At 42.4% G+C, this 17,139-nt stretch overlaps 1 protein-coding gene across 1 annotated transcript in view; it reads right to left on the bottom strand.

Annotated features, from left to right (window-relative positions):
• The window catches only part of fgfr1b (fibroblast growth factor receptor 1b), an 84,356-nt gene that overhangs the window by 7,809 nt on the left and 59,408 nt on the right, over positions 1-17,139 (bottom strand). Inside the window, exons 10-14 of the mRNA XM_035390527.1 lie at positions 8,830-8,951; positions 8,620-8,730; positions 8,186-8,376; positions 7,721-7,843; positions 7,291-7,361 (exon numbers count right to left, since the gene is read on the bottom strand). Of these exons, the coding sequence (XP_035246418.1) occupies positions 7,291-7,361; positions 7,721-7,843; positions 8,186-8,376; positions 8,620-8,730; positions 8,830-8,951 (618 nt within the window). The remainder of the gene's footprint in view (positions 1-7,290; positions 7,362-7,720; positions 7,844-8,185; positions 8,377-8,619; positions 8,731-8,829; positions 8,952-17,139) is intronic.

Here is a 17,139-nt window from a genome sequence, read left to right as displayed (position 1 = left end):
AGACGCTCTTATCCAGAGCGACTTACACAACTTTTACACAGCATTTTACATTGTATCCATTTATACAGCTGGATATATACTGAAGCAATTTCGGTTAAGTACCTTGCTCAAGGGTACAACGGCAACGGCAGTGTCCTACCCGGGAATCGAACCTACGACCTTTCGGTTACAAGCCCAGTTCCCTACCCACTGTGCTACACTCCGAATCAAGTGTAACGTTAGATGAAATTAAATTGACTGGATGAAATACATGAAAAAAACTACAATGCGCTTTCGTGCAGGTTACCCGCGCTAACTGTTGGTTGATTCACTTCTCCAACAGCAATCCTTCTCTCATGTTATCACGACAAAGCTAGATAACATGGCTTAAAATGATCCACGTTAGAAGTGTTTCATCGGCGTTTTTACTGTCTGGTTAGCTTGCTACGATGACGCGTGACTAGATGACACATTCGCTTGCAATAGAGCTTGTAAGTGAAAACGTCACCAAGCCACTCCCCTCGTTTTCCCGCAAATTTGTCAATGGGAAAATGAATGGGGCAATTTTCAATAAGCGATATTTTTAGTTACAAGTCGGGAACCAGTTAGCTATTGGTATGCGGTACTCATGACATATAGGACTCATGAAATATAATACCAGCAGCACGATTGACCCATGAGAAGTACAAGGTACAACGTTGTGTACGTTTAGTACGCTTAGGAACTACACATACCGGTACTGTGCTCACGACGCACGCTTATATCGTCACGGCTCTGCTTGAACACACTTGCGCCCTTCTACTTTTAGTGTCACTTTGATATCGTATTTCAATTTAAAATTACTGGAAATAACAGATTTGTTACTATTAAGTTATATTGTTTATTTCACATCATGATTGTACGGTCGTGATGACAACAGGATTTCCTTCAGGAATCAATAAAGTACAACCATAGACCGTATAAAAGAGTACAACCTAACTGAACTAATTTAAGACGTAATTTCAAATGGAATATAACGTCATATATATTTTTATCACAACACAACGACAACAATATAGCTAGCCAGCATGGTTTTCGATAAATTACCGACAATATATTTACTACTTACTGTGTTTTAATAAAACTATTTATTCGAAATTGTCTATCTCTTGCCTACTGCACCTGTCTTGTCTAAGTGCACTGTGATTCAGATTTTCACAATGTGTGTATTCCTTTGTAAGTGCTGTGAGCACACGGAAAGTCTATTTTACACCGAAACCTTGCGAAACGAAGTTTCGTTACATAGTGTACTGCGCAGCATAAGGTTTGTAATGACAAATAAACCTGACTTTGACATTAGCTAACCAAAACTTTATAAACGATATTTTTCATGCTGGCGCTGACATACCCGCTAATCTACCCTGGCTGTATATGACATGCTCTACATGGTTGGATTTGGAATGATTTTCTCCCTTCTTACATTATTGTCCTGACCGTTGAAAAAATGCATTTGTCGTGGGTATAGCTAGCTAGCCACCGGTGTTGGGTGCAGTCGGGCCTATCTGCTGGTCCAGAGCAAGCGGCCAAAACCAGACTTCGTTTTTGAAGCTCATTTCCTGGTGTTGTAGTTCCTGTTTGCTCACTAGCGCCACTACGGATGGCTCCAGTATAGGTGTTTTCATATCCGGTTTCCATGTAAGTCTACGGTACAAATGCGATCAAAATACAAAGTCAATAATTTTTTCTCACAAGAACAAATAGTCATAATAGGTGTATTTTATTCGTCTTATGACTGTCCATGGGTCGATTTCATGATTTATTGCGTCATTTGGGCACAGTGCCAATATTTGTTCTGGACCAATGAGGTACAGCTTGCGTCACTTCCGGATTACTGCAGAGGACTGAGCTACAGCAGGGGCTACAATCTGTGGTCACTGGGGAGGGAGGTGGCGTCTCTTGGCCTTGACATTGCGGCTCCGACCACGGTCCACCTGTGCGAAGTCAGAAAATACAGGCATCCCATTTTGTAGTGGTTTCATTATAGCGTGTGCTATTTACAGCTGCACTAGACGACCATAAAATAATCCTCCTCTGAAGTTTTGCGGTAGCCGAGTCATTTTTACTATTTCCTTTAGCCCACTTAACCAAATAATTAGTTGGCAGAAAGCGTAATCAGCTAACGCTTATTTGCTATATGTGGTAGTCCAGTAGCCTATGCTAAAACAGTTCGCAACTTCGGCTACCAAGCCATTTGACTAGCTAGCTAACCCTAACCGGCAAATATTCCATCTGTCAAACGTGTTTGACGGCTTGTCAGTCGTGTACATTCCGTAAATGTCTACCTGGGCTATGCTGCATGAATGTGACAAAGCTAGAAGCTAGCAAGAAAATAGTAATAATTAGAAATTCAATGTACATTATTTTTGTCTTCATGCAACAGGTGGAAAACTTGCTCTTCAAAGTGCGTTGTCATATTTACACGCCTGTAGATCAGTTATTAAAATACTTGGTAGATTTGTTAATCACCGCTGACAGTGTTAATTTCTATTCGGTAAAAAGTGACTTGCGAACGATCGGTCAGCTAGCGTCACCCAGCAAGTAAACACCACAAACGGCGATGGAGTAGTAGCAGTTAATGGCTCATTAACTACTGTGGCGAAAACCTACGACGATAACTTGCTTGGTTAACAGGTCTACCAGACAGTTATATGAAAATGAGCCTAGTCAAATCACCGGCAGTAGTCTTCACATCTCTGATTGACTGACCATCAGTGCAGTCGATGTTCTTCCCCTGTAGTTTATATTGCTAATGCGTGAGCTAACCACGGATAGCTTACCTAGCTCACTGGCAAGCTGATATGCTAGCTAAACATATTCGTTTTGCCGAGAAACATAAATTGAAGATAACTGAACATAATTGTATTATTAATGTCATACATATAACGTGATTACATGACACAGTACAGTCACGGATGGAAATTAAACTCCGTAAACATTTGATAATATATTTTAAAACATAACGGCAGACAGTCAGCTAGCCTCAAGTTCGTTCAGGTTGATGGGCTTTTCCGCACCGGACTGTCAATCACATTGTAAAAATCACAAGACCGCTTAACTCTATGGTTTTGGCTCCAAATCGAGAACATGGCCGCGCCCGCCATTGAGCTTCAAAACGTGTTTTACAGACCCACGGAGAGGCAATGGGTGACGTCACAGTAGCTTTGTCCATATTTTTTACAGTCTCTGGTCCAGAGTCAGTTATTTTCTTCTCCTACTAATGGTTAAAGTTAGAACCTGGGAAGGGAAATCTGATCCCAGACCAGCAGTTAGGGGCAGCCAAGGCACCGCACTTGGCGGGTAGACTTACAAGCACACGTGGTTGTGACGTATATCGTGCGACTTCGATTTTAGTGTAGTTCAGGACCACCAACACATCGTAAATCGACATAAATCCGTTATTTTTCCTTCCAGAGATTGAAATAAATAGAATCAAGCACATGCTACGGCAGAGAATGACGGTCCCAAAAAAACGTGAGAAATCATTTATTTTTAATCGCTATAGATATTTTGCAATCAATGATTTTTAAAAAGTCAATAGGATTTTAACATTGGGCTGTGACGTCACGAACCAGACGCCCCCTGGAGGCAATTTGACTTACAAGCTCAATAACGCGTTGGCTGTTGACACAGCATCATATAGTAGCTAATATCATTATCTCAGAAAAAAACAAATGTGTGATGCATTCAATCACCATTTTATTTTGGCGGGTTATTTATTTGAGAATACAGCGATGTGCTCTGGAAATGTAGATCATACGCTGCTTATGTGCTCACTGCCACTTCATAAAGGCTTGCTAGCCAGCTAGCTTGCTAAAGTGAACCAAATATGTTAGCTAGCTCGCTCGCTTGATAATGAGGATTGATAAACATAGCTAGTGGTCGTATAAACGCATTTAATTAAAAACTTTCACTAAATATACATACCTTGCGGCATATTGCGGCAATCGAATCTGTGCAGACATGTCTCGCAGTGGAGAATATTGGATGAGGCATAAGTGACAAACGTCTTGTTACAGAAGTAGCGCATCAGCTGCTGCAGTTCACACTTGTATTAGAGCGCCCTCTACTGGATAATTCTAGTAAATAGCAATTACAACACTCAAACAGACAAGTACAGATAAATAATCAATGTTTTTTCACCTCGGCTGCATAACTGCCGATCCTGATGTCGTCAAAAAAGTCAAATAATGGCCGATATGGGTTCTACTCAGAACCCAAGAGTGGAGGTAAATTTGACTCTAACAACTACCGAGGCATTTGTGTTAACAATAATCTGGGGAAGGTATTTTGCAGTATTTTAAATACAAGAATCATAGACTTCCTTATTAAGCACAATGTCCTGAGTAAAAGTCAAATTGTATTTTTACCAAAACACCGGACATCTGACCACATTTTCACCCTGGACACCCTGGTGGATAAATAGGTGAACCAAAACAAAACAAAATTTTTGCTTGCTTTGTTGATTTCCAGAAAGCATTTGATTCCATTTGGCATGAAGGTTTATTCTTTAAACTTATTGAAAGTGGTGTAGGGGGAAAATGTTATGATGTCATCAAATCAATGTACACAAATAGCAAATGTGCAGTCAAAATTGGAACTAAACAAACAGATTTCTTCACTCAAGGGTGTGGAGTGAGACAGGGTTTCAGTTTGAGTCCTACCCTATTCAACATTTATATTAACGAATTGGCAAAATTACTGGAGCAATCTGCAGCACCTGGCCTCACTCTGCATGACACAGAAATTAAATGTCTTCTGTATGCAGATGACCTGGTTCTGCTGTCACCCACAAAAAAAGGATTACAGCAGAACCTGGCTCTTTAAGAAGATTTCTGTCAGACCTGGGCCCTGACAGTTAATCAAAGGAAAACTAAAATATTAATTTTCCAGAAAAGGTCCAGATCTCAGGGAATCACTCAAAATGTTACCCTAGGAAAACATACCATAGAATCAACAACTAATTATACTTATTTAGGCTTAAGAATCAGTTCCACGGGAAATTTCAGCTTGGCCATGAATAGACTGAAAGAAAAAGCAAGAAGAGCTTTCTATGCCATCAAAAAATCTATTAAAATCAAAATTCCAATTAGGATCTGGCTCAAAATATTAGAATCAGTGATCAAACCAATTGCACTTGGCAGTGAGGTATGGGGCCCGCTCACGCAATATGATTTTGTTAAATGGGACAAACCTCCAATTGAGACCCTGCATGCTGAACTGTAAAAGTATCCTCCAGGTACAGAGGAAAACTCCAAACAATGCAGGCAGGGCAGAATTAGGCCAATATCCTAATATATTAATAAACATCCAAAAAAGAGCCATGAAATTCTGAAAACATATAAAAATGAGCGACCCCAAATCATATCATTATAAAGCCCTGCACTGCCAAGAGCTGAACATAGAAAGGAGTCCCCTCAGCCTGCTGGTCCTGAGGCTGAGTTCACTCACAGATACTAACACTACTAACACCAATCAGCCTCGGGGCAGCCATACACTATTTCAAACAATTAGACTAAACCAAATTATGATGAAAGAAAAAGACAACTATATCACGAACGAAACCACAAAAGCTCAACACAAGCTTGAATGCTATTTGGCCCTAAAAAGACCGTGCACCATGGCAGAATATTTGACCATGGTGACTGATAACAAATTGAGAAAAGCATTGACAATGTACAGACTCAGTGAGCACAGCCTGGCCATAGAGAATGGCCGTCACAGGCAGACCTGGCTGTCGAGAGAGGACAGGCTATGCTCCCACTGCGATCAGGTGGCAGTGGAGACAGAGATGCACTTCCTCACAGAATGCACAAAATATGAGGACATAAGAAAAAATGTATTTTCTAAAATTGGAACAATTTCACCTAAATTCTCTAATTTCAATAATCTTGAAAAACTTGCCTACATACTCGGGGAGAAGAAAGAATGTGTAGCATCGGCTGCAAGATATGTGGCCTCCTGTCACAAAATGAGGGACAACCAGTGAGGTACCATCTGTATCTGTATTGTTAGTAGTCTTTATTTTTATTATTGTCCTTATTAGTGTTTGTCATTTAACTTGTAGATTGTCTGTAGGTTTGGCTTTGGTTATTTATTTGTTTGTTAATTTATTGTATTAATCGTGTCTTATTCGTTATTGTTAATTGTTTCATTGTATTGTGAATTGCTTTGGCAATATTGTTATATACAGCTATGCCAATAAAGCATTATTGAATTGAATTGAATTGAGAGAGAGAGAGAGAGAGAGAGAGAGAGAGAGAGTGGAACATGAGAGTAAAAGAGGAAGAATCAGAGAGAGTGGAATAGGAGAGTAAGAGAGGAAGAAATGGAAAGAGTGGAATACGAGGGTAAGAGGGCAAGAATGAGAGAGAGTGTAACAAGAGGGTTAGAGGGGAAGAATGGGGGAGAGTGTAACGGGAGAGTAAGAGGGGAAGAATGGGAGAGAGTGGAACAGGAGGGTAAGAGGGGAAGAATGGGGGAGAGTGGAACAGGAGGGTACAAGGGGAAGAATGGGAGAGAGTGGAACAGAAGGGTAAGAGAGGAAGAATGGGAGAGAGTAGAACAGGAGGGAAAGAGAGGAAGAATAGGAGAGAGTGGAACATGAGGGTAAGAGGGGAAGAATGGGAGAGAGTGGAACAGGAGGGTAAGAGAGGAAGATTAGGAGAGAGTGGAACATGAGGGTAAGAGGGGAAGAATGGGAGAGAGTGGAACAGGAGGGTAAGAGGGGAAGAATGGGAGAGAGTGGAACAGGAGGGTAAGAGAGGAAGAGTGGGTGAGAGTGGAACATGAGGGTAAGAGAGGAAGAATGGGAGAGAGTGGAACAGGAGGGTAAGAGAGGAAGAGTGGGAGCAAGTGGAACATGAGGGTAAGAGAGGAAGAATGGGAGAGAGTGGAACATGAGGGTAAGGGAGGAAGAATTGGAGAGAGTGGAACATGAGGGTAAGAGAGGAAGAGTGGGAGAGAGTGGAACATGAGGGTAAGAGGGGAAGAATGGGAGAGAGTGGAACAGGAGGGTAAGAGAGGAAGATTGGGAGAGAGTAGAACATGAGGGTAAGAGAGGAAGAATGGGAGAGAGTAGAACAGGAGGGTAAGAGAGGAAGAGCAGGAGAGAGTGGAACAGGAGGGTAAGAGAGGAAGAGCAGGAGAGAGCAGAACAGGAGGGTAAGAGAGGAAGGGTGGGAGAGAGTGTAATAGGAGGGTAAGAGAGGAAGAGCAGGAGAGAGTGTAATAGGAGGCTAAGAGAGTAAGAGCGGAAAGCGGTGAAGCGCTCACACATCGCTCTGGTGCGTGTAGATCCGGTCAAACAAAGCCTCTGGGGCCATCCACTTCACAGGCAGGCGACCCTGTACAAGGAAACACACACACACAGACATGCGTACACCCCCACACACACATGCATGGATACATGCACGCATGCCCAAAAACACACATGTAGGCATGCCCACACACACATTATTTCAGATGAAAGTTAAGCATAAACCACAAAAAGGGTCAATTTATTTTTGGAATTTCCTGGATGCCTGGACTGTATCTACCCATGTCTTTGGACTGTATCTCTGATGTCTTTGCATCTGCCTACCCACACACACACACACACACACACACACACCACACTTCATACGCCTGCAGTATACTCCTGAAAAACCTACTAATGAATGATCTAGGCTGTGAAGGTGTGGGTTCTGGCAGCAGGCGCACTCACATTGGTTGTCTTCTTGTAGTAATCAATATGGTGGATGTCTCGGGCCAGGCCAAAATCAGCGATCTTCATCACACTGTCATCAGTAACCAAGACATTGCGGGCAGCCAGGTCTCTGTGTATACACTGGACAAGCATACGCATGTGCGCACACACACGCACACACACACACACACACACAGATGCACATAGACACACACACAAACACACACGCACACACACACACAGATGCACATAGACACACACACAAACACACACACACACCTTTTGCGTCCAATGATGTACATGATGTTTATGCATATTTAGGTTTTTATTCCCCATAAAATGTTCCATTGTAAACCTATTTGTGACAACCTTATTTGTATAGTGCTTTATAAAATTAAGATTGATAATAATCAACCAATCAATAAACTAGTGTGAAATTTACACCTGTGCTTAGGCCTCCAGTCCAAGTCGTGACATTCTCACCTTTCTGGAGGCAAGGTATTCCATCCCACGTGCCACCTGGAAGGCACAGGACACTAGTTCTTTGATGGACAAGCTCTCCAGGGGTGGCTGGGTGGGGTTATAGTAGTACACTATGCTGGGGGGGCGACGAGCCCGCAGGTACTCCCGAAGGTTACCCTTGGAAGCGTACTCCACGATCACATAAAGGGGGCCTGGAGGAAAAGACTCAGCTCAGCATGCTCCAGCATCACGGCATTACTGATCAGAGTCACCTGAATGCAAGCTGGGACTAGGAGTGCAAGTTCCCCCATGGAACCAAGGTCCCTCCCTTTCCCCTCTTTTCACCCCATTCTCCACAATGTCTCACAACCTCCCTCTCCCATCCTCTCACATCCTCCCTCCTTCCTGTTCCCCTAATCCCTCCTCTCTCCCCACCTCACTTTTGTCTCTCTCACCATCCTTTGTGCAGGCTCCCAGCAGGTTGATGATGTTCTTGTGCTTGCCGATGATCTTCATCATCTCCATCTCAGAGATCAGATCTGACAGCTCCTTCTCAGTGGCATCAGCTGAAGGGACATGGAGTGATTATCTCTGCCAAACTCACTACATAAGCATTTAATACTTACCCCACTCCCAACCAACTATTTTTTGTGCATGATACTCACATTTCAGCATCTTAACTGCCACCTTAGTCACATGGTTGGGTTTCTCCCTATCCAGACCCAGGGCTTCGCCCATCAACACTTGCCCGAAACAGCCTTCCCCTAGCCGCTTCCCCAGCACCAGCCTGTGGGACAGAAAGGGGGCTGGAGTGAAGTGGCACACCCACCCACAGTCTTGGTTGGGGTCCTCAGCAGACACACAGGCATGGGCATGCCTATCCATGTTTCCCCTATTTCAACTGAAACGGGTCCCCAACCACTAGGGGGGCCCCAACGGCTGCTGATTGATAGCACTTATAATACTTAATTGATTTTTTTAATGATTGTAATGAATGGATGGATTATTATTAGTGGTGGGAAGTTTGAGTCTTCTTTCTGAATTAGTTCATTCAAACCGTTTGATTGGACGGTTTTCAGTTCTTCGGTACTTCCGCTATGTATTTTTACCCCCATTTGAACGACTCAACCCATACGTCTCTTTGTGAAGCTTGCTGGAGAAACAGAGTCTGTAACTGTGTAAAATAGAATTATATTGTTTTTTTGTTTTTAAATTTTTATTTAGCGAAAATTATGAGTGTTGCTTATTTTTAATGCCATCATATTGCGTCTCAATTTTAAAGCTTGCACGTATCAGTTTGAATCAGTCATCGGTCTTGTTTGTGAGCTGAATCAAAGTGGAATAGGTAATTTGACAACTATTCATCTCCTATAGTGAATATTTAATTTACTTTACAAATGTATATTAAATGTTATGTAACACTTACATTTGGACAATTAAATCTTATCTGTGTTCAGTAGATAGAGACAGAGACAGAATGAAACCTGTCACTCCCCAGTTCTAACTTAGCCCAGAAATCAGTATATCAGCTAGGTCTATCAGCAAACATATGCCTTAGCCATGCTCAGAATTTCTCAAGAATAATAGTATTTTCCAAGAAACAATGAAAGTCATCGATAAAATTTTGCCAAGTGCAGTGTCTTTAACTGCTACCACAGACTGAATGTGTAATGCAGCTATAATGAGACACAACTTCCAGTCATGCTGAGCTACGCATTATACTCAAAAAACCATGCCCACGGGAAAACAATCGGCGCCACAATATGCAACCAAGGGCTGAAATGCTAACAAAATGCCTGTAGCTAGCTAAAAACATCAGATTTCAGCATGTCAAAGGATTATTTTAGCACCCTATTATATTATAGGTATATTGACAAACTCAATATTGTCGGTCTATCTCAGTGTCCCTTCTCCTTACCTTGCTTATCTTGGAGAAAGGATCCCACTGAAGGCCAGAAGTGAAATACTTTGATATGTACAACTATTTGATCGAATCACAAGGTAAGATTTAACCTAACAAAGATCAAAACCAGGCCTTGCATAGCTTAGTTAGCTTTAACCTCTACAGTTTGTCTGGCCAAATTAGCAAATATCAAGGCACATAGCCTCAGCTTTATGAACGTTACATCCCCACTGTTATAAAAGATCTGATAAAAGCTTGGCATGAGAAGAGTATCCAGTGAAAGCTGTACCAGTGACAAAATGCTTTCTGCACACGTAGGCATACTGAGTGTCAGAATCCCACAGTGTTCCCATTCTTCCTGCTGATACCTCACGTCTTATTGCCTGTATCCACTTTTGCCTTCTTAAAGGCCCAGTTTTTCGGTTCGGCAGCTTATAAAAACTTAGTTCTGGGTTCTTTACCCTGTTGGTAGTGCATCCCACCACACAGCAGCTTTCAGGAATTTTTCTGTTGTTTGCTAGCAGACAAAAGTGACAAGGAGGCACCTTCAGGCAATACCAAGTCAATGGAGAGCGATGAATTGTTTTCCCCTCCGGGTGTGGGCGGGACTTCTCTGTCTTTATTCCAAAAGTAAAACGAGACGTATTATATATCGTTAGAAAGCTTATTCTGTCACCTATTGGATCGATTAACTGTCGATCAAACCAGGTTGTACTACAAAGGACGATAACACCAAAACCAATGTGTGGTATTACACACAGCTATTTTGGAAGGTACCCAGGTGTCACAAATGAGCGTATATTTCACAAACGAATTGTTCAAGACAATATATGGTAAATGGTAAATGGACTGCATTTATATAGCGCTTTTATCCAAAGCGCTTTACAATTGATGCCTCTCACTCACCAGAGCAGTTCGGGGTTAGGTGTCTTCCTCAGGGACACTTCGACACGCCCAGGGCGGGGATCGAACCAGCAACCCTCCGACTGCCAGACAACCGTTCTTACGTCCTGAGCTATGTCGCCCATATATGACCACTCCGTCTGGAAAGGGACATCTCTACGCGTAAAACCAATGATAAGGCTGTATATTTACTCCATATTTAGTCACAGAAATTGATAGTAGAGTGACATGGTATCATTTTTAAAAAATTCATCTTGTTTATTTCAGTGTTCAGTGAGCAGCGTTTTTTTACAGCTGCACTGGCATACCTTTGGCTATTGTTGGCTTTAGCTTGTTGCTACGACGGAATACGAATGTTTTCATGTATGCCCAGATCGACACTACTGTCCAATGTGTCATGCGTGGGGGGTGTAGTTATAGATGAGACTGTAAGGAGGGGGTGCTTGGTAAATGCACAACCAGCGCGACAATGGTGGTGCTGCGAAACTCCGTATTTGGCATAGTTGTCCTGAATCATCTACTAATAAACCTAGAGCACCGAGTTTGTGTTTTCAACTCATACTTTGGTTGCAGGAGTACACAATGTCTGAATTTAATAATTTAGGCATGCCGGCGTGCCGACCACTAGCGGCTTTGTGCTGAGAGGTTAAACCGGTGGCCTAACCTGCTGCAGCACCACAAATGGCGCTAAATCTGTAGTAGGCTACCCATGGCTCCAACTGACCCTTCGCTAAGCCCCTCCCTAGAACGGCCATTGTCCAATCCTAGGTTAGCAACCGTAGCTAGATGCAGGTGGCCTGGCAAACTTTTTTCAGACGAGAGCAAAATGACGCGATCGTGTGCCTATGGAACCTGCAACTCCGACAGTAGGTATCCCAAACGTTTAGAAGGGGGAGTTGTTTTTTTTGCATTTCCAAAGCCAAAACCACAAGAGGAGAGATGCCAGACGTGGATTGAACAGTGTGGGAGACCTCATTCACAGCTAAATCCATCCAAAATCAACAAGAACACCTTCGTCTGCAGATGCTAATGCTAGCTAGCAGACAGCAAAGCTGGCTGAATAATGCACTAATTAATAATTATACATAAAAATAAACTAATGCAAATTAATGGCTGACAGTATTCCTTCGAATCTTTCTTTCTAATAATCTTATTTTTTTATTTTTTAACATGGATGCTCCGTTTGGGCAAGGACCAACTCCAAGGATCAGCTCGGAAGTATCCTGGAATATACTATGCGCGTAATGTAAATTTTCTGGTAGAAATTAATAATGAAAGCAATAAAAGGAGCCAGGTTTAAACGTTATCCTAAAAATAAATTAAACCATATATTGGCTTACCCTGCAGTGCAAGAACATTGTGGCGCCTTTATATAGTGGTCGTGCACATGAACTGCCAAAACGTGAGGTGTCTGACTCTTGCATTGCGATCGGTGCACTTTAGCCTCTGTTTTAATGTCATTACTGTCACTCTTCCGACAAATGATATCATGAATGTAGCCTTCGAAAGCATATTGCAGTCCTTTTTGTCTACTTCTCTCTGATATTTGAAATGAATTATTCCAGAAATCTGTAATAATTTCCTTTGGAATATCTCTCGCTGGTATAATTGATAACTCCATATTTTGATATGGGGGTCTGAAAGCTTGTCAGGCGTAGCAACAGTAACCAAGGGGGGCGGGACTTAGCGAATGGTCAATTCTGAGACTTTCGAGCTCGGGTTGAGCTGAATCACTCAGTGTAGGCTAGCATGCCCACGCCAGCTAGTGATGTGACAACCTGCAGTAATTATTTTCACAAAAAATAAAATGTAAAGGGTAACATTTTCTTGATTAAGGATCTGTTTCAAAGTGTGATTTTTCTGCACCAGAGAACATGCACACTGAAGCACGGCTGTCAGTATGTGTACACAGTTGGAAGCAATCTCATTTGCTTGCATCAGCTAATCAAGTCTAATGACTCAGCACAATGATTCCTTCAAAAAGAATGGTTCGTTCGCGAACTGCACACCGCTAATTATTATGGATCCCAACCGAGTTCTGGGCAGTGGGTGGGCAGAGGGCGCAGACACTGCATTCCGAGCATTTTGATTGGTTGTTGGTATAATTTTAGAAAAATTTGTCTTGTTTATTTTGTTATTCAGTGAGCAGTGTCCACTTTACTGTATTGGTACATCTGAGGCTACTGTTGGGTTTAACTTGTTGCTCTGACGGAATATGATTTTTTAGAGGTGAAAGAATATTTTTATGAATGCCCAGATAGACACTATTGTCCAGTGTGTCATGGGTACAGGGTGTAGATGCAGTTGCAGATGAGACTACAGGGAGGGGATGCATGTTAAAGGAACAACTGGGTGTGACAACGGTGGCACTGCAAAACTCTGTATTCGGCATGGCTGTCATGTATCATCTACTAATGAAACCAGAACACAGATTTTCTGTTTTCAACTCATAGTTTGTTTGCGGGGGCAAAGAATGCCTGGATTGCCAAATCTAGCCATGCCAGCCTGCCGAACACTAGGGGGATTGAGCAAAGGGGTTAAACAATGGTTGCCTGCATAATGGTTACCCGAAAATAGCTTAGTTTAGCTTACAAAGAGAATTACAAAGACATTTTATTGTGCTTCACTCAGTGTACTAAACACGTTTATACGGTAAACAGAATAATTAATTGCACCAAATCACACTGTTGTTGGACCATATGCTCCAGTAGCCACACTAGAAAGATCACAATGTGTGATCCTTTGTGTCAACTGCTAGTTGCTAGCTAGTGTAACAATGTATAACTATACACAGGAACTTTGGGGCCTTTGGCGCCAAGACCACGGGACTGAGTCATGTTCATCTTTAACTTCCTTAGTCAACCAAGGAAGTATGTGCCTGTCCCCTTCCTCTTGTGACCCTGCAATAAACTCCCTGTGTGATCAGTTTGGGGCAAGGACCACCCCCCTTTTTGGAGGAATGGGGAGCCCGATTTAACAAGCTTAAACATTAACGCAGTAATCAATGGTCTGTCTATCCACATTGCATTGACTGCTCCAATACCACAAGTCAAACAAATGTTTGTGTGACCAAAATAATAGACTAATGACATTAAAGAGATCACACGTGGGTTTCCGTCACGTCAGTGACTTTTGAGCATAAAAGTCATCAAAAAACCTAACAAATTTTCTCTGAAGTAAGGTATTGTCCTTAAGAACATTGCCAGACTTTGCTGCGCTTCCCAACTCGCACCATGCTGGAGACCTGCCTGAGTTGGCCTGCCACCATCTACAGCTGTTTGAGGAACACGTATCTGCACACTTTTCCTTCGTATCTCCCTTGCAGCTGGGCCCAAGTGGAAGATCTGTGCACATCCGTTATCTTGACTGGGACCTGCCGCGACCCCAAATTCACAGAAGTTTCCCAAGTCTCTATGCACCTGCCACGGACCCCTGGGACCTGCTGACGAGCTGAACGAGCATCACGTAACAGAATTAAGGACTGGCCTCCCTCATTATCACCGTTAGGTATTGAAATGCATTTTGTTTGACACTGACATCAAATTATAGTATACAGTAAAATTTGAAATACCTTTTGTTTGTTGTGCGTATGTTGGTCAGGAACAGCAAATTCCCTGACCTTGTTGTTTACGTAGTTAAACTTTATTTTTATTTTTATGAGGCTGATATAACAAATTAACCGAGTTACATAGAGTAGCTTATCACTAACCAATAACGCGAACCTATGTTAAATGGTAGTACTGCCAGCCCCTTATATTTAGCCATCGCAAAATCATAATTTCCTCCAATAATCTTATTCACCATATTATACACATTATTGTTTTCAATTAGCCTATTACCAACTCATTTTTCATAACCAATAAATGTATATTCTTTATTTCTAAACCGTTGCCATGTCTGTGTTATTTCAATAAGTTGGGCTCTGCTGATGTGAATTCTGATTGGTTGTTGAAACTCCATTCATCTGAATAAACCTCACAACACTAGTTACTGTAGCTAAGCGTGTGCAAAAAAAGTGAATGTTACCTTTGATTGGTCAAGGGCCAAGCTAATTAGTCTTCAAAGTCAAGTTCAAGATCATTTTCCCACGGCTAGCTACCGGTAGTCTATGCTTGTGATCGATAGATAAGCTAGTTAGCCTACGTTAACATCATGAAAATACATTATCCAAGTGAAAATTAAAAACGGAGAGAAAATTTGAAGATCATGGTTGGTCTACTCAGAATCAATAGATTCTGTGTTCTGCTTCTGCTGTACTCTGTTTGGGAAAAGGGACAGCAGTCTTTCACAGGATGGGTTCAGAACCTGGGAGCATCTCTCCCTGACTTTGCAGGAACATGAACACTCCAAAGCATACTTCAGGAACATGAACACTCCAAAACATACTTCAGGAACATGAACATTCCAAAGCACACTTCAGGAACATGAACACCCCAAAGCACACTTCAGGAACATGAACATTCCAAAGCACACTTCAGGAACATGGAGAGCTGGCGACAGTTAGAACTGCGCCTCCAAAAAGTGCAATCGACTCCACATGCCTAGAAATGAGGTTATTGTAGCAAAAGCATTGTCGGTCAGTTCAGTTCACTATCTCAGTAACAAGAGCCAAAATGAGCTGAAAACCCTGATCACCGACAAAAACCTTGAAGCATCCCAGAACGAGTGAAAAAGGCAAAAGGCCAAGTACTTCACCGTCATCATGGACTGCACACCTGACGTAGGCCACTTGGAGCAACTGACCATCACCCTATGCATCGTCAACTGTGAACCTTCTGAAGCTACTGTCTGCGAGCATTTTGTGGGGTTTATGGCTGTTGATGACACCACTGGAAAGGGACTGGATGAATCATTTCTACAGCTCTTGGATAAGCTTGGCCTGGATATAACAAATTGCAGAACGTGACAGTGACACAGCTTTAGCAGCAACAAGCCTGGCAAAAGAAATTGGTTCTTGGAGGTTCATTGTGAGCATTGTTGTCTGGTATGATGTACTCTATCAAGTTCATCGTTGCTGCAAAATGCTTCAGAGTCCAAGCATCGCCATCGACATACTCAGAGAAGAGATCACAGGGGTGCAGCAGTTCCTCCAGAAGTAAAGAGACAACGGCTTTAATCCGCAAAAACAGATACCCGAGAGAATCCGAAGAGGGGCCCGTCAGTTTAGCTATGAGAGCAGAGATGAATTAATTCACACTCCCAAGGAACGGTTCAACTGTGATTTCTTTCTGGCTTGAGTAGATTCAGCCATTGAATGAATGAATTAATCATTGCATTTATATAGCACTTTTCTGAACACTCAAAGTGCTTTACAGTGATGAGTGGGAACTCACCTCACCCACCACCAATGTGTAGCACCCACCTGGGTGATTCACGGCAGCCATTTTGCGCCAGAACGCTCACCACACATTAGTTAAGGTGGAGAGGCAGCCTTGGCAGCCTGAACAAGAGATTTTCTCAAATGGAAGATATTTACCGCGTGTTTGAGTTTCTCTACAGCATACGGGAAATGAACAAGGTATGGAAGAACACACGTTGCTTGCTCACGGCAAGAACCTTGAGGCCAGACCCGGTGACATCGCATCAGAAGATGTGGCAGGAGAAATCGAATCTGCGGCCATTGTCCTGTCAGAAAACCTGTCAGCTTTGGATATTCTGGAACACATTCATAAAAAGAACTTGTTGGAGTTGTATCCAAATCTAAACATTGCATTACGTCCGCTCGTCACAGTTCCAGGAACTTTCGACTCAGGAGAAATGAGCTTTTCCTGCATGAAACTGATCAAAACCTACCTCAGATCGACTATGACCCAAGAGCATTTGACAGCGCTGGTGCAAATCTCCATCGAGCACAAGATCACCCGAACGCTGGACAGTGGGGCGCTGATCAAAGCCTTTGCAGATGCCAAGGTGAGCAGAGCAAATTTCTAGCCTATAACCAGGTAGGATATATTCCTCATTCTATTAAAAGCTATTTGTGCTAGTTTAATATAACTTTAGCGTAACTGTTCTTAGCTCTGGGCTGTGCTGCAGAAAAAACTTTACGTTTCAAAAACGTCTGTTACAATATTTACATTTCTGAATAGTTAGATCGTTTTGTTGGTTTACAGTTTGAGTGACTGGCTGTCTAAGACCATGTTGGCATATGTTTCATTTTTATTTTACAAGG

The sequence above is a fragment of the Anguilla anguilla genome, chromosome 14, assembly GCF_013347855.1.
Source record: "Anguilla anguilla isolate fAngAng1 chromosome 14, fAngAng1.pri, whole genome shotgun sequence".
NCBI classification, from domain to species: domain Eukaryota; kingdom Metazoa; phylum Chordata; class Actinopteri; order Anguilliformes; family Anguillidae; genus Anguilla; species Anguilla anguilla.
The sequence above is the reverse complement of the archived record's forward strand: the minus strand, read 5'-3'. Positions and strand labels throughout refer to the sequence as shown.